The sequence below is a fragment of the Acartia tonsa genome, chromosome 2, assembly GCF_053477335.1.
Source record: "Acartia tonsa isolate MP-2025a chromosome 2, ASM5347733v1, whole genome shotgun sequence".
NCBI lineage: Eukaryota > Metazoa > Arthropoda > Copepoda > Calanoida > Acartiidae > Acartia > Acartia tonsa.
Genome location: NC_137261.1, coordinates 53,904,917 through 53,924,018, shown reverse-complemented (window position 1 = coordinate 53,924,018; position 19,102 = coordinate 53,904,917). Strand labels below are relative to the sequence as shown.

General features: G+C 36.5%; 2 protein-coding genes across 2 annotated transcripts in view; one reads left to right on the top strand and one right to left on the bottom strand.

Annotated features, from left to right (window-relative positions):
* Positions 1–15,376, bottom strand: part of LOC145312613 (uncharacterized) — a 37,912-nt gene extending 22,536 nt beyond the window's left edge. The window contains exons 1-5 of the mRNA XM_080151872.1: positions 15,248–15,376; positions 2,243–2,316; positions 2,027–2,080; positions 1,714–1,767; positions 28–102 (exon numbers count right to left, since the gene is read on the bottom strand). Of these exons, the coding sequence (XP_080007998.1) occupies positions 28–102; positions 1,714–1,767; positions 2,027–2,080; positions 2,243–2,316; positions 15,248–15,318 (328 nt within the window). The 5' untranslated portion in view covers positions 15,319–15,376. The remainder of the gene's footprint in view (positions 1–27; positions 103–1,713; positions 1,768–2,026; positions 2,081–2,242; positions 2,317–15,247) is intronic.
* Positions 3,052–9,149, top strand: LOC145312336 (uncharacterized). Its single transcript, XM_080151580.1, has 3 exons — positions 3,052–3,160; positions 3,461–7,837; positions 9,139–9,149. Exons 2-3 carry the CDS (start codon positions 3,739–3,741, stop codon positions 9,147–9,149), a joined length of 4,110 nt encoding a protein of 1,369 aa, XP_080007706.1. The 5' UTR covers positions 3,052–3,160; positions 3,461–3,738.
* Positions 15,377–19,102: the final 3,726 nt, after the last annotated feature.

The following is a 19,102-nucleotide window of genomic DNA, read 5'->3' as shown; positions in this document are numbered from 1 at the left end:
AGATAAAAAAAATTGCTTTGCTGTTACCTTGGCTACAGCTACAGTCTTGATAAGAACACAGGCTTGGAGTTTCTGCTTGCCTTTCCAATTGGACGTAATTCACTAAAATATCATCATTGTATTTTGACTAGATACTAAAGCAGGGGCGTTTGCAGGGTTTTGCTAAAAGGATGCGCACCCGAAAATTTTGACACCCCCTACGTTTTTAAGACTCCCCTTAAATCAAAATCAAGGGGCGTATTTGGGTGGGAGCTTAAGGGAGTAAAATACAGATAACAAGAGGGGTGTTATGTTATTATAAATAGGGTAATACACCTCCTCCCCCCCCCCCCTACTAATGAAAATATTGTAATGTTTTTTTTACTTGTTACAGGGGTTTGGGTGATTTGTATCCACCACCTTTACTTATGCCAGGGGGGTATACACACCCTCCTGTTGGACGCCGTTGTTCTAAAGTTAGATATTTCATAAGTAAAATGAACAAAATCAAGCATGTTTGTCATAGCTTGAGTAATTTGCATTTTAGATAGGGAATCAAACCTAAGACCATTTGTATTTCAACTTTGAATGTATGTGGGATAATTTTCTATTATGTATGATTTTAATTGTGTCTTTTTATTAAAACCATACATATACAGGGTGCGCCACATAAAACCGGACTTTTTCTAAATTGTAAACACATTAGCATAAAATCGTCAATTTTATAGATTTTATTAAATTTTAAAAACTGGGAAGCAAACTAGGTATAAGACAATTAGATCAATGAATAAAATCGCCGCCAGCATCAATCACCGCCTCTACCCGCCTCCTCAACCGCCGGCATTCCCAGGTCAAAATGTACCTGTCCAAGCGGGCGAAGTTCTCCTTGATAGTGGCAATGAGGAAGGTCTTTGTGGTATGAGCACGTCTATTGGTGCATGCTTCAAAGTAGCTCCAGGCCCAAAAGTCTATTGAGTTAAGATCGGGCTGCTGGGAGGCCACATTTCCTTAGGATTGTGAGTAACCACAGGATCCAAATTCACCCAACTTTCAATCTACCCTTTGGCACGGAGGCCTTTATTTAAACCACAGTTGAGCTAGAAAGACGTTCTATACCTTTTTAGAAATGGCATGAAGATTCAGCTAGGGTTGTCAGCGCAACCCATAGTCTAAAATGAGTTTTTAAGTTCCATATGGGTCTTTAACGTCGAGAACCGAGAAATTTTCACAATTTTACACGATTTTTGACGTTTTTGACATCTCTAAATCTGCCATGTTTCACTTTGCCGGATTACTACGGCCAAGCCATTTTAGATAGAGAGCTCTAGTCTTTTCTAGTGTCTTACTTATGTATCTAACAGTATCCCCAGCAAGTTGCATAACTCTACCTCATCTACAGATGGGCTGAGGTCCGATTTAGTGGGCCCTAGTCGAGAATCCAGATTATATCACCAGCGCATTTCGAATCTGCCTTGTTGAACTTAAGCGCGGCCAGCTCGGAGTACGAGCCCATATTCGTCCAAAGATTTTTTTGTGCTTAAAGGTCATTACCTAAGCTTTTTATAGTGGGGTCAAACGTCCTGATTGGTCAAGTAGTTTTGACGCTATTACCGCTTTAAAAAAGTCCGGTTTTATGTGGCGCACCCTGTATATGAAAGGAAACCTTAAAAATAAAAAAAAAGGTTTTTTATATCTCTATAATTTCTATGTAGATACAAAGATATATTTTTTTACCTGAAACAAAAGTTTCTTCCTCTGGCCAGAAAACTGCTCCACTGTTAGAACCGTCTAAAAATGATTATTTGACATAAAAGTAACAGGATATCTCCTGTTTGTTTATCTTTGATTAATCATCATGCTAACCGCTAAACAGATATGGTATTAATTTACAATGAAGTATCTTTTAGGTTCTGGGAAGATCATTTACAATTTTGGGGGTTAGTAGATTCACCCTCCTAAGATAAATTTCCCATAGAAAATACCTTCCCCAACCCCTCATTTAATTAACAATAAATTTTCTCAATTTGAAAAAAAGATATAATATAACCTGAAACTTTTGGACCATCTGCATCTTTTTCTGAGGTTTCGGGAAGTTTGCCCACTAGAAATTAATAATTACAATTAATTTATGAATTTTATATTAATATTCGTGTAAAATTGTCTGTAATACGATGCAATAAAAAATTTTACAATATGTAAGAGAGCCGGTTCTTATCCAGCGGATAATAATCGGTTTGATGCCATACTGAAAATGTGTTTCTACCTGTAGGATCAAGTTGCCAAGCCAGAAGCTTCTCAAGTTTTACAGATAGGTCCACATTCTCTTTCAATATTCCACTAGACATATATAATCAAAGGCGTGCAAAATGGGGGTACAACACACCCAAGGGCGTCCAAGCTTTTTCATTTGGAGGAGGGGGGGGGGGTGTAATCTATATGTCATATAGGCAAGGACGTCCAAGCTTTTTAATGTTTTCCTGGGGGGTAGGCTAAAAATACAAAGTTCAAATTTAAAGAGGGGTGTTTTAATCATCCCTTTACCCCCTCCATAAGACGTCTCATGAGCCTCCTACATTCCCTTGAAAATCAAATGGGGTATCAAGATAAAATAGCGACACTCTTGTTTGACTCTTGATTATGTCAGAGGGGTGTATTACACGTTGACAATAAAAAAAAACACCCCTCTTGTTGTCTGTATTACAACCCCTATATTTTCCATAAGGGAGGTGTCTTTTTTTCGCACCCCCATGAAAAAACCTGTGCACGGCTTTAGACATGATATATTAGAATAAATTTACTTAAAAATTACTTACTAATGTATAAAGTAATGATTAGGCTTTCAAAGTAAGCTTTATAAAAGTCACATAGGAAGGAAGTTAAAGAATAATTTAGATTTTCTTTCTGTCTTAACCTCTTTCGAGGAAGCTTTGTGTTTATCAAGTTCGAAATTAAATTCCTTATCATTAAACCAAAAACAAAGCGCAAATGTCGTCTTTTAGGGCTTTCCTTTCATAATGTGGCGCGGCATAGAGTGTTTGTTTATTTTGAAGCGCACGTTCTTTACTTTTGAATGAGATATGAGAGTGTGAAGATTGCGGAGAACAAAATTGGGCCTATCATTGGTCTCATTGAGTGTGAACTACCCTAGTATATCAGGGATTTGAAACCATAAGAGCTTCAGGTAGAATTTGTTAATTTGATTAAGAAGTATGGTGTATAGGACGATTATATGTAGTTTTAAAAAGGCTTTAGCCAGCTAAGCATGAAACTTAATTATGATTAATATATGTTTTAGTAATTTTTTATGTGCCTTATTGTTGCATTTAACAATGATTTATTAAACCAAATAATTTTCCTTTAAAGCCAAAGTTTCCAAAGATTCTTTAAACATAAGAAAAGAAAAAGATTTTTTTTAGTGCTCAAAGTTTTAAGATAACGAATAATATTTTATTCTGTTTATTAATTGATCTTGTAATTTCAGGTCTTTTGAAATAATTTCATCAATAAATCTATATTCAAACCTGCTGTTGAATCTTGATGGTTCCTGGTATTGGGGGTTTTGTATGTTCGCCAACTGATCTCGTGAACTTCCCGCTAATTCGGAAGTCCAAGCTCAACCAAAGTGTCATGGTTGAGACAATTTCAAAATATCTGATGAATAGGCGTTAGCATTCATCAAGAGATCAATAGCATCTAGTGAATTATTGATGCAATAAACTGTGACAATTTTTCTGTGAAATAAGTACCTAGTGAATCAATATGCCACTAACCAAAAAGCAGAAAATTGAGCGAGCAATCGCTATTGGCAGTGAAAGGCTAGAAGTTTTTGATGAACAGTTAAAATTGTTTTATGACAATCTAAAAGCTTGCCAAAGTTTTAGTTCATGTGAAAATGTGAATGTAAAATCAATTCGTGACATTTTTAGTGAGGTCAAGGACCAATCTGACCTAATAAAAAGTCTAAAACCTGCCGTGGAGACTAGTGAGCTGCGCGAGTTCAAGCGTGATTTGGATGAAGCTAGTGAGCAGAAAACTGTCGCAGATAAAGTTTATGCGTCGTTGGAGCAGTGTACAAAAATTCTGTACTGGCTTGACAATGATTCAGATGACGCGAGGTCAAGCACTGTCGCCAGGAACCTCGACGTCATTGAGAAGGTGAAGATGGACATGGGAGTGCTTAAAATTTCCGTGGAGTTGCGCCAAGAAGTACGTGATATGTACAGAAGGCTTAGAGAGATGGAACGTCGTTCATCTAACCTGGATGAGAGTGGGACACCTGCCATGCTCTCCAGAAGTATGTCTGCCGTGGATATTCGGAGTTCCAACCCGCAGTATGGGCGCTGGGACAACAGTTTGTTGCCGTCGTTCGATGGTACTGACACGGATTACCCAAACTTTAAACAGGTCTTTAAGGATCTATGCTCTGGTTATGGATTTGCTGACCAGAGGTTAAGTCTGATGTTGTGTATGGAGAAGGTGATAACCAACCCGGAACTACGCAAGCAAGTGTCAGCGATTAGAGATCACAATGAGCAATGGGCGTTTCTTGACCAGATGTTTTTATCAAACACTCGCCGGTTCATGAGGATTTTAACTAAGTTGAACAAGATGAAACCTGTGGATAAACCTGTGGACGTGGTTAGCGCAATTGCTACCTTCAAGAGCATGATGCAGGAGGTAGAAGCCATCGTTGGTTCTGCTGCAAAGGATTACAACCACCTGACTCTTATTCATATTTTTAAAGACAAGTGCCCTGAAAATTTGAGAGACAAAATTATGATGGAGCTAGGTAGCATGAACCAACCTAACATCCCGAAGATTGTTGAACTGCTGGAGAGGACCAGGGGTGCCATGTTGGCCGGTGATATGTCTTATGATAATGGCGCCGGCAAGAGGAATCGTGATAGAGCTGCCGCCGCGCAAGTATCTGGCCGCAGCGACGATAAGAATGGAAAGGCTGGAAAGGGCAAGGCTTCCAAGTGGAACAGTGCATGTCCTGTGGAGAGCTGCAAGGAGAAACACCCGATTTTCCGTTGCCTCACGTTTAAGAAGATGGATGTGGTTGACCGCAAGAAAGTTGTCCAGCAGAAGAAGTTATGTGAACTCTGCTTGTGTGACGGCCATACTGCTGACAAGTGTAATAAATCTGATAAGCTTGGTGTTTGTGGTACCAATAATTGCGACAGATACCATTCCAGGTTACTCCATGAGGCTAGTGCTGGTGTGAATACAGTCTACAAGTCAAGTTCTGCACCCAGCCCCTGTACCTTCTTACTTCAGTTAGTTCCTGTTGTAGCACCTGGCGGCGGCACCTGCCACGCCACGGTAATGTTTGACTCCGGGGCAAATTTGCCACTTGTGTCTGAGAAGTTATCCAACAAGTTGAAGCTGAAATCTACTGGCAGATATACAACTATTTCTGTAGCTGATGGCAGTGAGTCTTCCTGCCGCAATGTTGTGTTTTATCTGAAGGATAGGGACGGCAATCTGAGGGAGTTTGAGGCAGCTGTCATGCCAACCCTCGGCGGGGCCAACGAGATGCGCTCGGTCCACCCCGAAACTGCCGCCGAGATATTTAAAATGCCGCCAGAAAGGTTTACATATGTTAGTGGAGGCTTAGATATCATCATTGGAAATACACATCCTGACGTGTTTCCTTCAACCTACCAGAAAGTGGGCCAGTCTATGTTGTGGCGAACCATTTTTGGTAGTGGTTTTATCTGTACGAGTGCTGATGGTGGAGCTGGAGATCAAAAGTCGGCTTATAAGGCTGTCAGTGTCAGTGGAGGCACCTTGCCAGACTTTTTGACGTCTGAATCGTTTGGCATACAGCCGCAGGCACTTTGTCCTGGATGTACTGCTTGTCAAGAGTGCAAGGCTATGGCCGACGGCACTACCTGGGACCAGCGTGAGAGGCAGAGGATAATTGAGGCAGGTTTAACACTAGACTTGCAGTCCAACAAGTGGACAGGTCAATATGCTTATATTGAAGATCCTCACACTTTACCCTACAATGAAAGTTTAGCCCGCAAAATTGCTGAAAAGGATCGTGCCAGGATGGTCAAGGAAGGTACCTATGGAATGTATGTGGAGGTATTCAACGACGCCATAAGAAGAGGCGTTTTCCAAAAAGCCACGCCTGAAGAGTTGCAGTATGAAGGACCTAAGTCTTGTTCATCAATAGTGGTTGCTTTCAAGGAGGATTCAAGTTCCACACCCATGCGATTGTGTGCAAATAGTTCTCTGACGTTCAAGGGTACCAGTTTTAATAACATAATGCTGGGAGGCCCGCCGCCAATGCAGAAGATATTTTATCATTTGATGCTTTTCCGCGGTTACAAGGTTGGTATAACCGCGGATATCTCCAAGTTTTATAACTCCATCCTGGCCACAGAGTTCGACAGCCAGATGAAGAGAGTTTTATTTTCCCCGACGCCAGATGGTCCACTTGAAATTTACCTGACCAAAGTTGTAAATTTCGGCGAGTTAGCTGCGGGAAATTTGGCAGTTACAGCCCTGAAGTTGACGTCCCGCCTGTTCGGCGGAAAGAGTGAAGCAGAGGTCAAGGAGATGTATGGAGAGGGACAAATAAACGGTAGTGAAATTGTTGCCAAACCTGAATTATGGAAGGAGCCACAAATACCTACCTACCCTGATGAGGAGTTCAAGTTACCTCAGATTCCAGTTGCAGTCAAGCTTGAGAAGCACAGCTTCATAGATGACGTTATTTCGGGAGCAGGATCGAAGCCAGAAGCCAAGGAGATGATGAAAGAGGCCGACAGGATTATCGGTAAAGGTAGTTTTTCCTTCAAACAAGTCATTTATTCTGGAGATGATTGCCAGCATACCAAGGTTCTCGGGCTGATATGGAAGCCAGCCACCGATGTGTTGTCCATCGCCACAAGAGTCAACCAAGATGGTAAAGTCAAGGGAAGGAAGGTGAAAGAGGATGCTGATTTGTACAACCTCCAGGACGCCTTGGACGAGAATCTGACAAAGAAGATGGTCCATAGGTTCGCCGCCCAAACCTTCGACCCGATCGGGCTTTGCAGCCCTATTCTGTTGAGAATTAAACTTGTCCTGCGGAAAACCTGTTTGCTGAATTTGGGCTGGCAAGATTTCATTCCAAAAAGTCTACGGGATGAACTTGTTCAGTCGCTGGAGGACAGAGCTGAGGTCGCTAAATTGGAATTTGACCGTTGTGTGGTTCCGGATGAACCAACTGGCCTTCCATCCTTGATGATGTTTTCGGATGGGTCATCAGAGGCTTATGCAAGTAATGCATATTTGAGGTGGCCAACTAGACAAGGATTTGAAACGTTTCTGCTAGCCACCAAGTCAAGAGTTGCGCCGGTCAAGTGTGAATCAATTCCACGCCTTGAGTTGATGGGGTGCCAGATGTCCACAAGGTTGGCAAAGTCCGTCAGAGATGCCCTGCCCTTTGATATTATCAGAGTGATGTATTTTACTGATTCATCGTGTGTTTTATCACAAATAGTTTCCAACAGTGCTATGTTGAACACATTTAATTCTCATCGTATTGGAGAAATTCAATCTGCGACCAACAAGGATGACTGGAGGTGGGTCCCGGGGACGCAAAACGTTGCAGATTTGGGCACCAGAAGCACCTGCAAAGTATCAGATTTGGGACCAGGTTCCAGGTACAGATTGGGCCCAGAATGGTTGCGCCAGGATGAAAGTGCGTGGCCGGTGAAAACTGCCGAAGAAGTCAAGCAGGTTTTACCCCCAGAGGAGTTGAATACCAAAATGGTTAAGTTATGTTCAATGAAAGTTGCCGGAGAAGCCGCTGAAGATGTCTTTAGGTTTAAGCACAGGAGATCATTTGGACAGGCCAAACGTATTATGGCAGCTGTCCTGCAAGTTGCGAACACCTGGTTGAAGAAGCTAAAGAGCAGACAAGAAGGTAAGGCTACAGCCGCTGGTAGTCATGTAGCAGCCGCAGATTCTGTGTACAAGCCGTCTTTGTACAATTTTATGGCGGCGGCGGAACTTTTCATTGTGTCACGAAGCCAAGAGGATGAGTGGATAAATGATGCTAAAGGCAATTATGCGTCATTAAATCCATTAGTGCATGAAGTATCATTGACCTGGCCTGTCGTTGGTCCCGGTGGAAATTATGTGACCAGGGAGATGAGGATTCTTAAAATGGTTGGTCGAGGACAGCCAGTCATTGACGCCATTACTGGCGGCCGTAAAATGATATTTGAAGACATGCCAGGTTTAATAATTTTGGAGCCTGGTAATTGGTTAGCTGCTGTTTTTATGAGAGAAGCGCATGTTGAGCTTCACTCTGGTGTCCGTGGAACTTTAGCTGAGAGCCGCCGTTGGTGCTGGATTGTGAAGGCAAGGAGGTTGGCCATCATGGAAGTGAAGAAATGTTGGCCCTGCAGTGTTGAGAGGGCTAAGGAATGTCGTGCTACCATGAAGGAGGTGTTACCTGACAAGTTGGTCCCGAGCAGGCCTTTTGAAGCTGTGCAAGTCGACCTGATGGGTCCGCTGGTTACGAGGAGAGCTGCCGCCAAAACGAGGAGTCAGACAGCAACGAAGAAAGTGTGGGTGTTCGTGGTAGTCTGCAGATTCTCAGGGGCGTTGTGGTTAGATGCCTTGGAAAAGTATGATACCAGCAGTATCCTGTTGTCCCTGCGCAAGTTGGAAGCTGTTCATTGTCTGCCGAAGATCATAGTAAGCGACATGGGCACACAATTATCCGGTGCTCGCAAGGTTTTAGAGCAGAAGTTGGGCAGCCAGGTAGAGTTTTCTTGGTCTCAGATCCCGGCCCGAGCCCACCATTATATTGGGCAGGCTGAGAAAATGGTGGGATTAACCAAGAAATTGCTGTCCAAGAAGTTGGTGAATAGTTCTGTTAATTTCAACGAGCTCCTGGTGCTGTTGGCGGAGGTCAGCAAAATTATGAATAGCAGACCACTGACGATTGAAGCTGCAAACGACGTGGAGAATTGGCGGCTGATTACCCCTGGCCAGCTGCTGGGAAATGTTGACCGCCAGCCGTTGTGCAATGTGGCGATGAAACCGGAGGACCAAATTTCCTCCAGGTTGAAGTTGTTGGAAGATTTATCTGCCCAGTTTTGGACTGCCTACCGCCAGGAGATCCTACCGAAGATATTACGGATGTCCAAGTGGAAGGATGAGATGGCAGAGCCACTAGCTGATGGAGATGTAGTTCTGGTTACGAGTACCAATCCGCTGATGAGATGTTTGAGGATGGGCCGAGTGACGAGAATTGAGGATGGAAGAAAGACGGCAAGAGTCTTGTTCAGACTGACAGATAAATCTCCCCTAGAAGAACATGCTGTATCAGTCAGGCAGTTGTTAAAAATTATGATTAATAATTGATTCTTATTTTATGGAAATTGAGATTTTTTTTAGTAAAAAGCCACATTTTTCATATGCCTATTTTTATGCCTAAAATAAGAATCAAATGAAATGCGATTAAATATTCTTCTATTTCATATGCTCAAATTTAATTTTATTGAGTTTAATTTCTTTTCGAAAGTACAATTCATTTTAAAACTTACCTGAAAAGTTTAACAAAAAGGAATAAATGTGTCGAGGTTGCGTGATTCGATATTTATTCTATGAAAAAAAATCAAGTATTTTTTAGCAGATTTTTTTTAAAAAATTATATATGAATTTCAATCAAGTAAAACATTTTTATTCAGATCAAGGAATGATTGAAAATTCATATTTAAAGTTTTTTTTTACAAAGAAAAAATTGGTATTTTTTTTATAATTCCGATGAAAATTCTAAAGAAGATATTATTATTTTGCTATTCTTTAAGTATTAAAAAGTTTTATTGTTGATTAAGATATTACAGTTCTTATTCATTAGGTTTGAAAAACTTTCTGCCCAAGGATTTTGAAAAATTTTTTCTTACTACTCTTTTTGATGCTTAACAAATTTAGTTTTAAGTACCTATAAATCTTAATTTTCTTGTCTAAGATTTATTTCGTTTTATTTTTACCATTATTGTTTACATTTACATTTCAACCTGATTTCGTAGGTACTTATTGATTTATTAATAATGATTTATTACCTATTGATTATGAAATGATTATTTAGTATAGTTGTTATATTACAACATCATGATTAATAGGATTATCCATTTTAGGATTGTGTATGTGATCTTGTGATTGTCATGTGCATGGAATGTTGTATGGTACAAACCAATCCCCATCCTTCTATCCTAAATGTGAGGTATTATGAGTCCTAGTGAGGAGTATAATATTGTGTATGCATTTCACGGGGTTTCATTTAGTTAGGAGCAAAATTGTCACGTTTTCGGGATGTGGCCATTCTCATGTGATTATGGTGAGTTGAGTTTAGTGAGAAATGTTGCTAGTGCTCAGCGCGAAAAAAACCTTGAATCTCGTTAAGGAAGTTAATTTGACTTTCAAACGGGGGGTGTGTCTTAACCTCTTTCGAGGAAGCTTTGTGTTTATCAAGTTCGAAATTAAATTCCTTATCATTAAACCAAAAACAAAGCGCAAATGTCGTCTTTTAGGGCTTTCCTTTCATAATGTGGCGCGGCATAGAGTGTTTGTTTATTTTGAAGCGCACGTTCTTTACTTTTGAATGAGATATGAGAGTGTGAAGATTGCGGAGAACAAAATTGGGCCTATCATTGGTCTCATTGAGTGTGAACTACCCTAGTATATCAGGGATTTGAAACCATAAGAGCTTCAGGTAGAATTTGTTAATTTGATTAAGAAGTATGGTGTATAGGACGATTATATGTAGTTTTAAAAAGGCTTTAGCCAGCTAAGCATGAAACTTAATTATGATTAATATATGTTTTAGTAATTTTTTATGTGCCTTATTGTTGCATTTAACAATGATTTATTAAACCAAATAATTTTCCTTTAAAGCCAAAGTTTCCAAAGATTCTTTAAACATAAGAAAAGAAAAAGATTTTTTTTAGTGCTCAAAGTTTTAAGATAACGAATAATATTTTATTCTGTTTATTAATTGATCTTGTAATTTCAGGTCTTTTGAAATAATTTCATCAATAAATCTATATTCAAACCTGCTGTTGAATCTTGATGGTTCCTGGTATTGGGGGTTTTGTATGTTCGCCAACTGATCTCGTGAACTTCCCGCTAATTCGGAAGTCCAAGCTCAACCAAAGTGTCATGGTTGAGACACTTTCATATATTATCAAGTTAGAACATTTTTACACAAATTTATTTATTTTAATCCTACGAGAAAATGTGTAGGTAAAAACATTGCTTCTTTAATTAATCTTAATTTATAAGGTTCTGGGCTAGAGACATAGAGTTCAAGTACAGCTAAGGTACAATTTCAAAATAAATGACTATATTTAAATTTTTGAAAACAGACTGATCCAGAACCAATTATATTTTTTAGCCACTCTAAAATTCAAAATGCCCGTCAAGACTTTCCGTCAGTCTGTTAGCTACGTTCAGGGTAAATTGTGATTTTAACGTCTGAAATTCAAAATAGACGGCTGAAATAACTGAATTTGTTTTGTGAATATTCCCTTAACCAATTGATTATATAATTTGGTCTGTCTAATATGCGCTAGAGGATATTACAGAAATGTGTTTATCTCCTGCTTTTTAATCCTTATAATAAAGTAACAGGATGTGTGTTTGTCTGTCTGTTTGTCTTTCTGTTTGTTTGTCTGTTTATTTGTCTGTCTTTTTGTCTGTTTGTTTGTCTGTCTTTTTTGTCTGTCTGTTTGTCTGTACCAAACGATCTCGCTAACCACTGAACCGATCGGGTTCTCCTTAACAGGGTAGTTTAAGATAAAAGGTCTATCTTTTTAATAAAATTATATGAAAAGCCTCTTTTCTATTCAAGGAACATGTGAAAAAGGGGAAAACCACAGGGCGGGAGGGGACATTGAGCTGTTTATCACACTAGTCCCCAAAGTCTTTAATAACGTTTTCTTTTTCATTGGCTCAACAACCTTGGGGACTTTTATTGAATTTTGATTGGTTGTTTTACATATTTAGTTGAGAGTCCAAAAGTTTCAACAACTAATTATTATCTACAGAAGAGGTAATTATTTTTATCACATTTAATGTGAGAATGTTGCTATTATCATATTCAAAATAAATGCTGTAATAAGCTTTAAAATATTTAAACACTAGTCTCTCATTGGACAAAAAATGACGTACAATAAGAAAAAGGAATAAAAATATTGGAAAGAAAATTATTTTATTTCAAAATTAATTCTTGGCATTTTGGAATAAAAAATATAGGGGAAAGAAAATTATTTATTTCAAATTTATTTCTGGTCTTGAAATAATATTCATTATTTTATTTTAATTCGAGTGTCAACCAATAAGAAATAGGCATGCTGTTTTAAAAGTTTGGAATAAAAATTATTATTTTTTGTCAATTCCTTTTTTCAGAGTATAAAATGAGAATAAATTTTCCAACATTATTATTGATTTCTAATTTAACATTTCATACAGTGGGTAATATTTATTTCAACATTTTTTGTCATTCAAAATCAAGTGTCACAAAAATAATAATATTTAACATAAAAAAGAAATTTTTAAAATAATTTTGTTTTCTTTATTTGTTGAAGATTTAAGCCCAAGCTTTTTCTGAGGGGGGAAACCCCCCTCAACCCCCCCCCCCTGACGCTCTCTTCTTTAAATCTTTCATTATTTCTGTAATTTATTCTAACTATCTTATAAATTTCAAAACATGAGATAAAAAGGAAATAATTTGCTGTACATTATTAAAAAATTTAAAAATTGTAAAAAAAATTCCAACATGATTTTTAATTTTAAATACAAGAATATTTTTTCCTATATGATATGTTAAATTTAAATACAGGAATAATTTTGTACTGTGGAATTGAAGAAATAAATGCTGTACATTAGAGTGGCTTGATTTTCAATGATTTTCTAATTTTAAATGTGCTACATACACTTTCTGTCTGAACATCATATAAGAGACCAAAAAATGAAAAGAAAATATTTTGAATAATGGGGAGGCTCGCTGATGCATGTAAACTTTTAGAAAGACACTTGTGGGGAGAATTTTTTTTTTTTTTTTTTTGGGGGGGGGGGGGCAAATATTTTTCTTTCAAAGTATAGCTTTATGCACCTTCCCAATTTTGTCTTGAAGAGTAGAATAAGAATAAAAAATCTGTTTTTAAAACTATTGATCCTAGCAAGAAAAATCCATAAATAAATTTAAAAAACAAGAGATTTTACATTTAATTTAAGATTTTTCATGCTTGGATGAATATTTTTTAAAACCAATTTGATATTCTTATATTAATCAACAAGACAAATTCAAAAAGATGCATAAAGCAATACTTTGAAAGAAAAAAAGTTGCACCTCCAGAATAAACTTCTAAAATTTTTAATGCATGGAAACACCTTCCCCCCATTTCCCCTCAAGGACAAAATCAATTTTTTATATTTAGGTTTCTTATATGACGTTTAAACTGTAGATGTTGATTACAAATTCAATGTCCAAAATTGATCCACTCTACTGTACATTGTTATAATTTAATATTTGATGTGGGTATAAACATTAGACATAGATGGTCAATCTGACCCCATTTTTTTCTTAAAAAGAAACCTTTGTTCACTTTTTGTTGTATATGAAATACAGCCCTATAGGCAACATTATTTGCAACTAAATTATGCAATGATATAATTTTTAGAAAGATAACTTTATTATAAGAAATTAAATTATTTATGACTAACTTATTATATGTTGTGTCATACGCTTCACATTATATGATGGAAGAAATATTTTCTTCAAATATTTCACCCAAGGAAAGCTTTAACCTAAGATATTCAACAATTTATAGCTGATACATAATGTAAACAAAATTCCCTTGTGCTGTCTCTAGGTTATCTCTATTGTATAAATGAACGTACAAAAGAGGAGGAGAGAGAGAAGGAAATAGACAGAAAAGTGAGGGAGGGGGGAGGGGGAAGAAATTTAGAGAAAAATAGACAGAGATATTTATTGTTCACCCTTAGATGATGTAAATTTTTTAATAGACTTTTTTGAATTTAAGAAAAAGATAGAGAATGAGACAAAACCAAGTATCATATTTTATTAATATTGCTTATACAAGAAAGGTCATTCAAAGTTATTTCACCAATATTAAGGTCAAGTGACAAAAATTTAAATTTCCACCTACTTCGCCCCCAGAGGGGGCAATAGTAGAAGGAAAATTCAAATTTTGATCACATGACCAAAATTGTTGAAATAATTTTAATATCCTTTCTAGCATTCACAATATTACGAAAATATGATAAATAACTATTATCATCATTGGGGATGCAAATCAATTTATCGACCACTGTCTTGTCCCTATAAATCCCTGGGGAAACCAGCATTAATTCTTCAACCCATGATGCGAAATTTCATAATGAAAACTCAATTTATCTTTCATCCTTTGTCTTGAGCTAATTACTCATGAATAATAGTTATTTCTCGCATCGTATTATAAACAGCTTTCCGCGGATATAGAATGTACAATTATAAAAATATAAAATCAGCTTTTTATCACTTAGATTCCGAAGGCCCAGGCTAAAAAAACTGGTTTAATCAAATGTTTGTACATTTTTATACTAGAAGAAAACTGGATGTAATACGATGCTAGACATATTTTTTTGTATGGCTACGAACCGGTTGCTAATCCACCAGATATAAATCGGTTTCGAAGCGATACGGAAAATTTGTATTCATATATACATTGTTAGATAATTTGGTTCAGAAATAATATCAGGTTAATGAATAGATTATGTTTAACGCAACACAAAAATATTTTTTTTCCGTTTATAAGCCAGGGATCTAAAGGGAAAAGACAATAGCCGATAAATTAATGTACATCAACAATGATAATACATAAAATTACCCCTTATGTATATTACAATTATGCCACTATGAAAAGTATTAAAGCAAAGTTGCTCAGAATTAATAATCAGCAACTGTACCTTCCATGCAACTAATTTAATGCAAAAATAGTTATTTATCACATCGTATTATAGACATCTTTCCGCGGATATTAAAATGAAAAATAATTATTAGCTGAAGGCCCGGGTTAACGAATTTTTTATTTTTATTTTAATATTCGTGAAAAGTTGTCTGTAATAAGATGCAATACATGATTTTTCATTATGGCTGTGAACCAATTCTAATAAAGCGGATATTACTCGGTTTCTTTAAAAAAAACTTATATCCTAACCTAACCCCCACCCTCAAACTGAAAAGGGTAAATACCTGAGAAAAACACTGTTAAAGTCACTATAACAACATTGAAATGAAAGTAGCAATAATGCAAGGTAAAACATTTCAATGTATTATTAATTGGGTTACTGATATCTTATAAGGAAGTAAGTCTCTCTTATCAAGAAACTATAACAATTAGAATGAGTATATACCAGGACATTGGGCTGCCTATTACTCAAGTCCCCAAAACTTCATAATAAAGTTTTTTTATTCACTGAACTTTTGGGACTCTTCTCGAATTTTGATTGGTTGGTTAATTTAGTTGAGTGTCCATTCGTTTCAACCACTAATTGTTTTCCTACATAAGGAGTAATTTTGTTAAGCAATTTATCGGCCATTGTCTTATCCCTTATATACAAAAAAAAGATATTTGACATCTCTTACAAATTTTCATTTAAAATACCTTTTTTGAGAATGATTAATATTCATTTCTAACTTCTTAATCAAATCATTTTAAATCAAATCAATTTTAATGGATATAGAGTATACTGGATATTATGACAGGGGACAAATTTTCGTCAATTTAGGTTGCTAACATGGAACACATTTTTATTTATTAGTTTGTTCATCCAGTAGGAAGGGATGAGATTGGATAAAGAGGTTAGATGGGGGATATTGTTATTTTAGCCTACTGCGAATTTCACTATATTATAGAACAGGAAAATCTGGTGTTACATCTAAGTAATAGTATGTGAATTATGACTGTATATAAAATGTTAAGAAATTCTTTTTTAGATTTTTAAATGCATTTGAAATTATTTTCCAAATAAAATCTACAGTACATGTGTACTGAATATTCAACTTGGAATTAAATAGATTTTTCTTACACCAAAGTAATTTCAAAGTAGAATATGTAAAACACGGAGCGTTATTCAGAAAAATAATAGTTATGTCAATGTATTTATTATAACTTGTAGCGGGCTAAAATAACGATAACCTCTCTTTATCTCATCCCCTCTCCTCCTACTTGATAATCTGACTGACCAATATATGACAGGGGAAATAGCAACCCAGTTATAATATCCACGTATATTCTACATCCATTGTAATGTCCATGAGCAAAAACGTACACAATATTTTATCAAAATAAAATAGCAGAACAATTCGGTGTTCAATCTATGTCCGTTTTGTATATTAATTGGGGTGCTAGATCGATTCCTAGATTTTAAAGTTTTTATGACTTTTTCGAACCTTACTGAAGATAGACGGCTGAAATATTCAGAGATTTAATAAATTTACACTCTTCATACTTCCATCAAATTTCAGTACAATTTGCTCATTGGTTAGGGTGCTAGGGCCAAATTTTCGTGGTTTTCTCGACTCCCGTTCAAGATAAACGGCTGGAATTTTCAGGGATTTATTGAGTCAACATTCTACTTATTTTCACCAAGTTTTATAAAGACTTGCTATTGGCTGGGTTGCTAGATCGATCAAGGAGGATCAAATAAATAATCCCTAACAAAAAATGTTTGCGCGCTTCCCGCGCATTTTTACTACTAAATATTTCATTATTAGGTACGTACCTTTTTACATTATAAAATTACCCTTCCCAAAAATTTTACCCCGGGGGTAAATTTTAAGGGGGGGGGGGTAAAAAAATGTAAAGGTGAACCTAATCGGTTCTGCTGTTATAGATATGTTTAGCGACACACAGAGTCAGACAGACATCCTGTTACTTTTGAATAAGAATAATACATGTCCCAGGTTTATAGCATACAGAATGTAGAAATGTGTTTGTTGTTAAAGAATAAAACTAAACAAGATTAAGAATGATGCAATTAAAACTTAGATAATCCCCAGGAATTCAGGGATAGGACAATAATATTTTTTACAAACTGGATCTTGGACAAAGTAGCCTCGGACAAAGTAGCTTTGGAAAAAGTAGCCCCGGATAAAGAAACTTTCAGACAAAGTAGCTTCTGGGACAAAGTAGCCTCCACTATCAATAAAAGTAATGACTGCAGCGCTTGGCCCCCTGGCCTGCCTAGACGCAGGTGCTCGGCCCCCTAGCCTATAACCTAACCTAGAATTTCGTGGATTTTACAAAATTTGTTAGTTGATTTTTTTTACAATTTTAATATTGTTTTTACAATTTTTAGGTTAGGTTAGGTTATAGGCTAGGGAGGCCGAAAGCTGCGGCAATGACCTTTATTAATAGTGGAGGCTACTTTGTCCTAGAAGCTACTTTGTCTAGAAGCTACTTTGTCCGAAGCTACTTTGTCCAAGCTCCAAATAAATTTATAAATCCTGCCTCTAGTAGCTCATGATAATTAGATGCATTAAGAACTGCAAGATTAATCAAGTTCTTATTTAATGTTTACAAAGTTGAAAAATGACAACAACAAAAAATCTTTATCTCAGGGTTACTTTTGTGTATTGTAAAGGTTTAGGCATATTTTCTTCATGTTATCCTATTATATAAAGTAGTTAACTTTTTTGTCTGTAACGAAGGATCTCGCTAACCGCTGGTTCTCCTTAACAGTAAAGTTCCTTATAGTTTTTTAACAATTTTTTTAACCGCCCCCCTTCTCATGTTTCCCAAGAGGCCTCTAGGGGCGTAGCCGCTAGTGTACAAAAAAAGTATAGGTACCTTTTTGTAGATATTCAAACCTATCACTTTTTTGACATTTAGCGGATTTTTAATACTTTTAAAGTAATGGATTTATTTTTTCTGATTACCCATCCCTTCCCCTGATAATCCCTTTTGGCCTAAAGTTTCTCCTCTTCAGACCAAACCATGGAAGGATTAAGTAAAGGGAAGGTAAGCTAGGGAGGGAGGAAACATTGGAAGGTTTATTAAACAAGTCCCCAAAGTTTTATAATTACGTTTTTGCATACGTTGGCTTTACAATTTTTGGGACTTGAATTTGAATTTTATCGATTGGTCCATTAAGTTGGGTGTCCAAACGTTTCAACCACTGATTGTAATGTACAGGAGGGATAAATTTGTGTATCGTCAATGGGGATGTACATCAATTCATCGGCTATTGTCATATCCCTTTGAATCCTTGAAGGGAATACACATTTATCAAGTTATAGAATAGGGGAGACTTGGGTTTTAATAAAGATTCAACGAACAACAACTGTTGTATTTATTTTCTTTTAAAGTTAAACTCAATTTAAAATATACCGTGCAGAAATCTTAAAGGACGAGAAAATGTTACAACCCCAAGTATGATGAACAAAAATACCACTTCTGTAGATTTGAATTATTATGTAACTTTTAAGGGGTTGAATGGGAATGGACACCTAGTAGGGTGTATCCAACCCCCTTAACTTTGCCAAGAGGTTAAACACTCCCACTTCTGCACGCCTATGAGCAAATCAATGAATAAGTTTAGCAATACATTTAGTTTTTGTCAATTTTTAAATCGAAGCTTTTTTATTAATAGGGTCTTACGTCCCTTCGAAACGGTTTAATTTAAGCTTGTTAGAATTTTCATACTTATTTCAAACTTGGCATGATAACTCCTGTTAGGTCCGATTTAGAAACCGTAGCAACTTTAAATTCGTTAGCAGAAAGTCCGTAAGTCCAATTAAAAACTGTTAACTGTTAATTTAGGCCTTTTAGAATTGTCCTATTGATTTCAAACTTTGAATAGTAATTTCTGTAACAGTTAGATAAGATTTAAAAAGATTAACAACTCTATAATTGTTACCAGAAAGTCTACAGGTTTAAGTAAATCTTGTTGAGTTTTTATGTTGTTCACTCCAATTTTTATCTGATTTTTGGAATTATGATCCCTTTGACAACAAAATACAATGTTATAGGCAAAAGAAAATCTATAATCAAGTCCTCAAGATGGAAGTATACCCCTTGAACAGTATTCTTTATCATATTCAAAT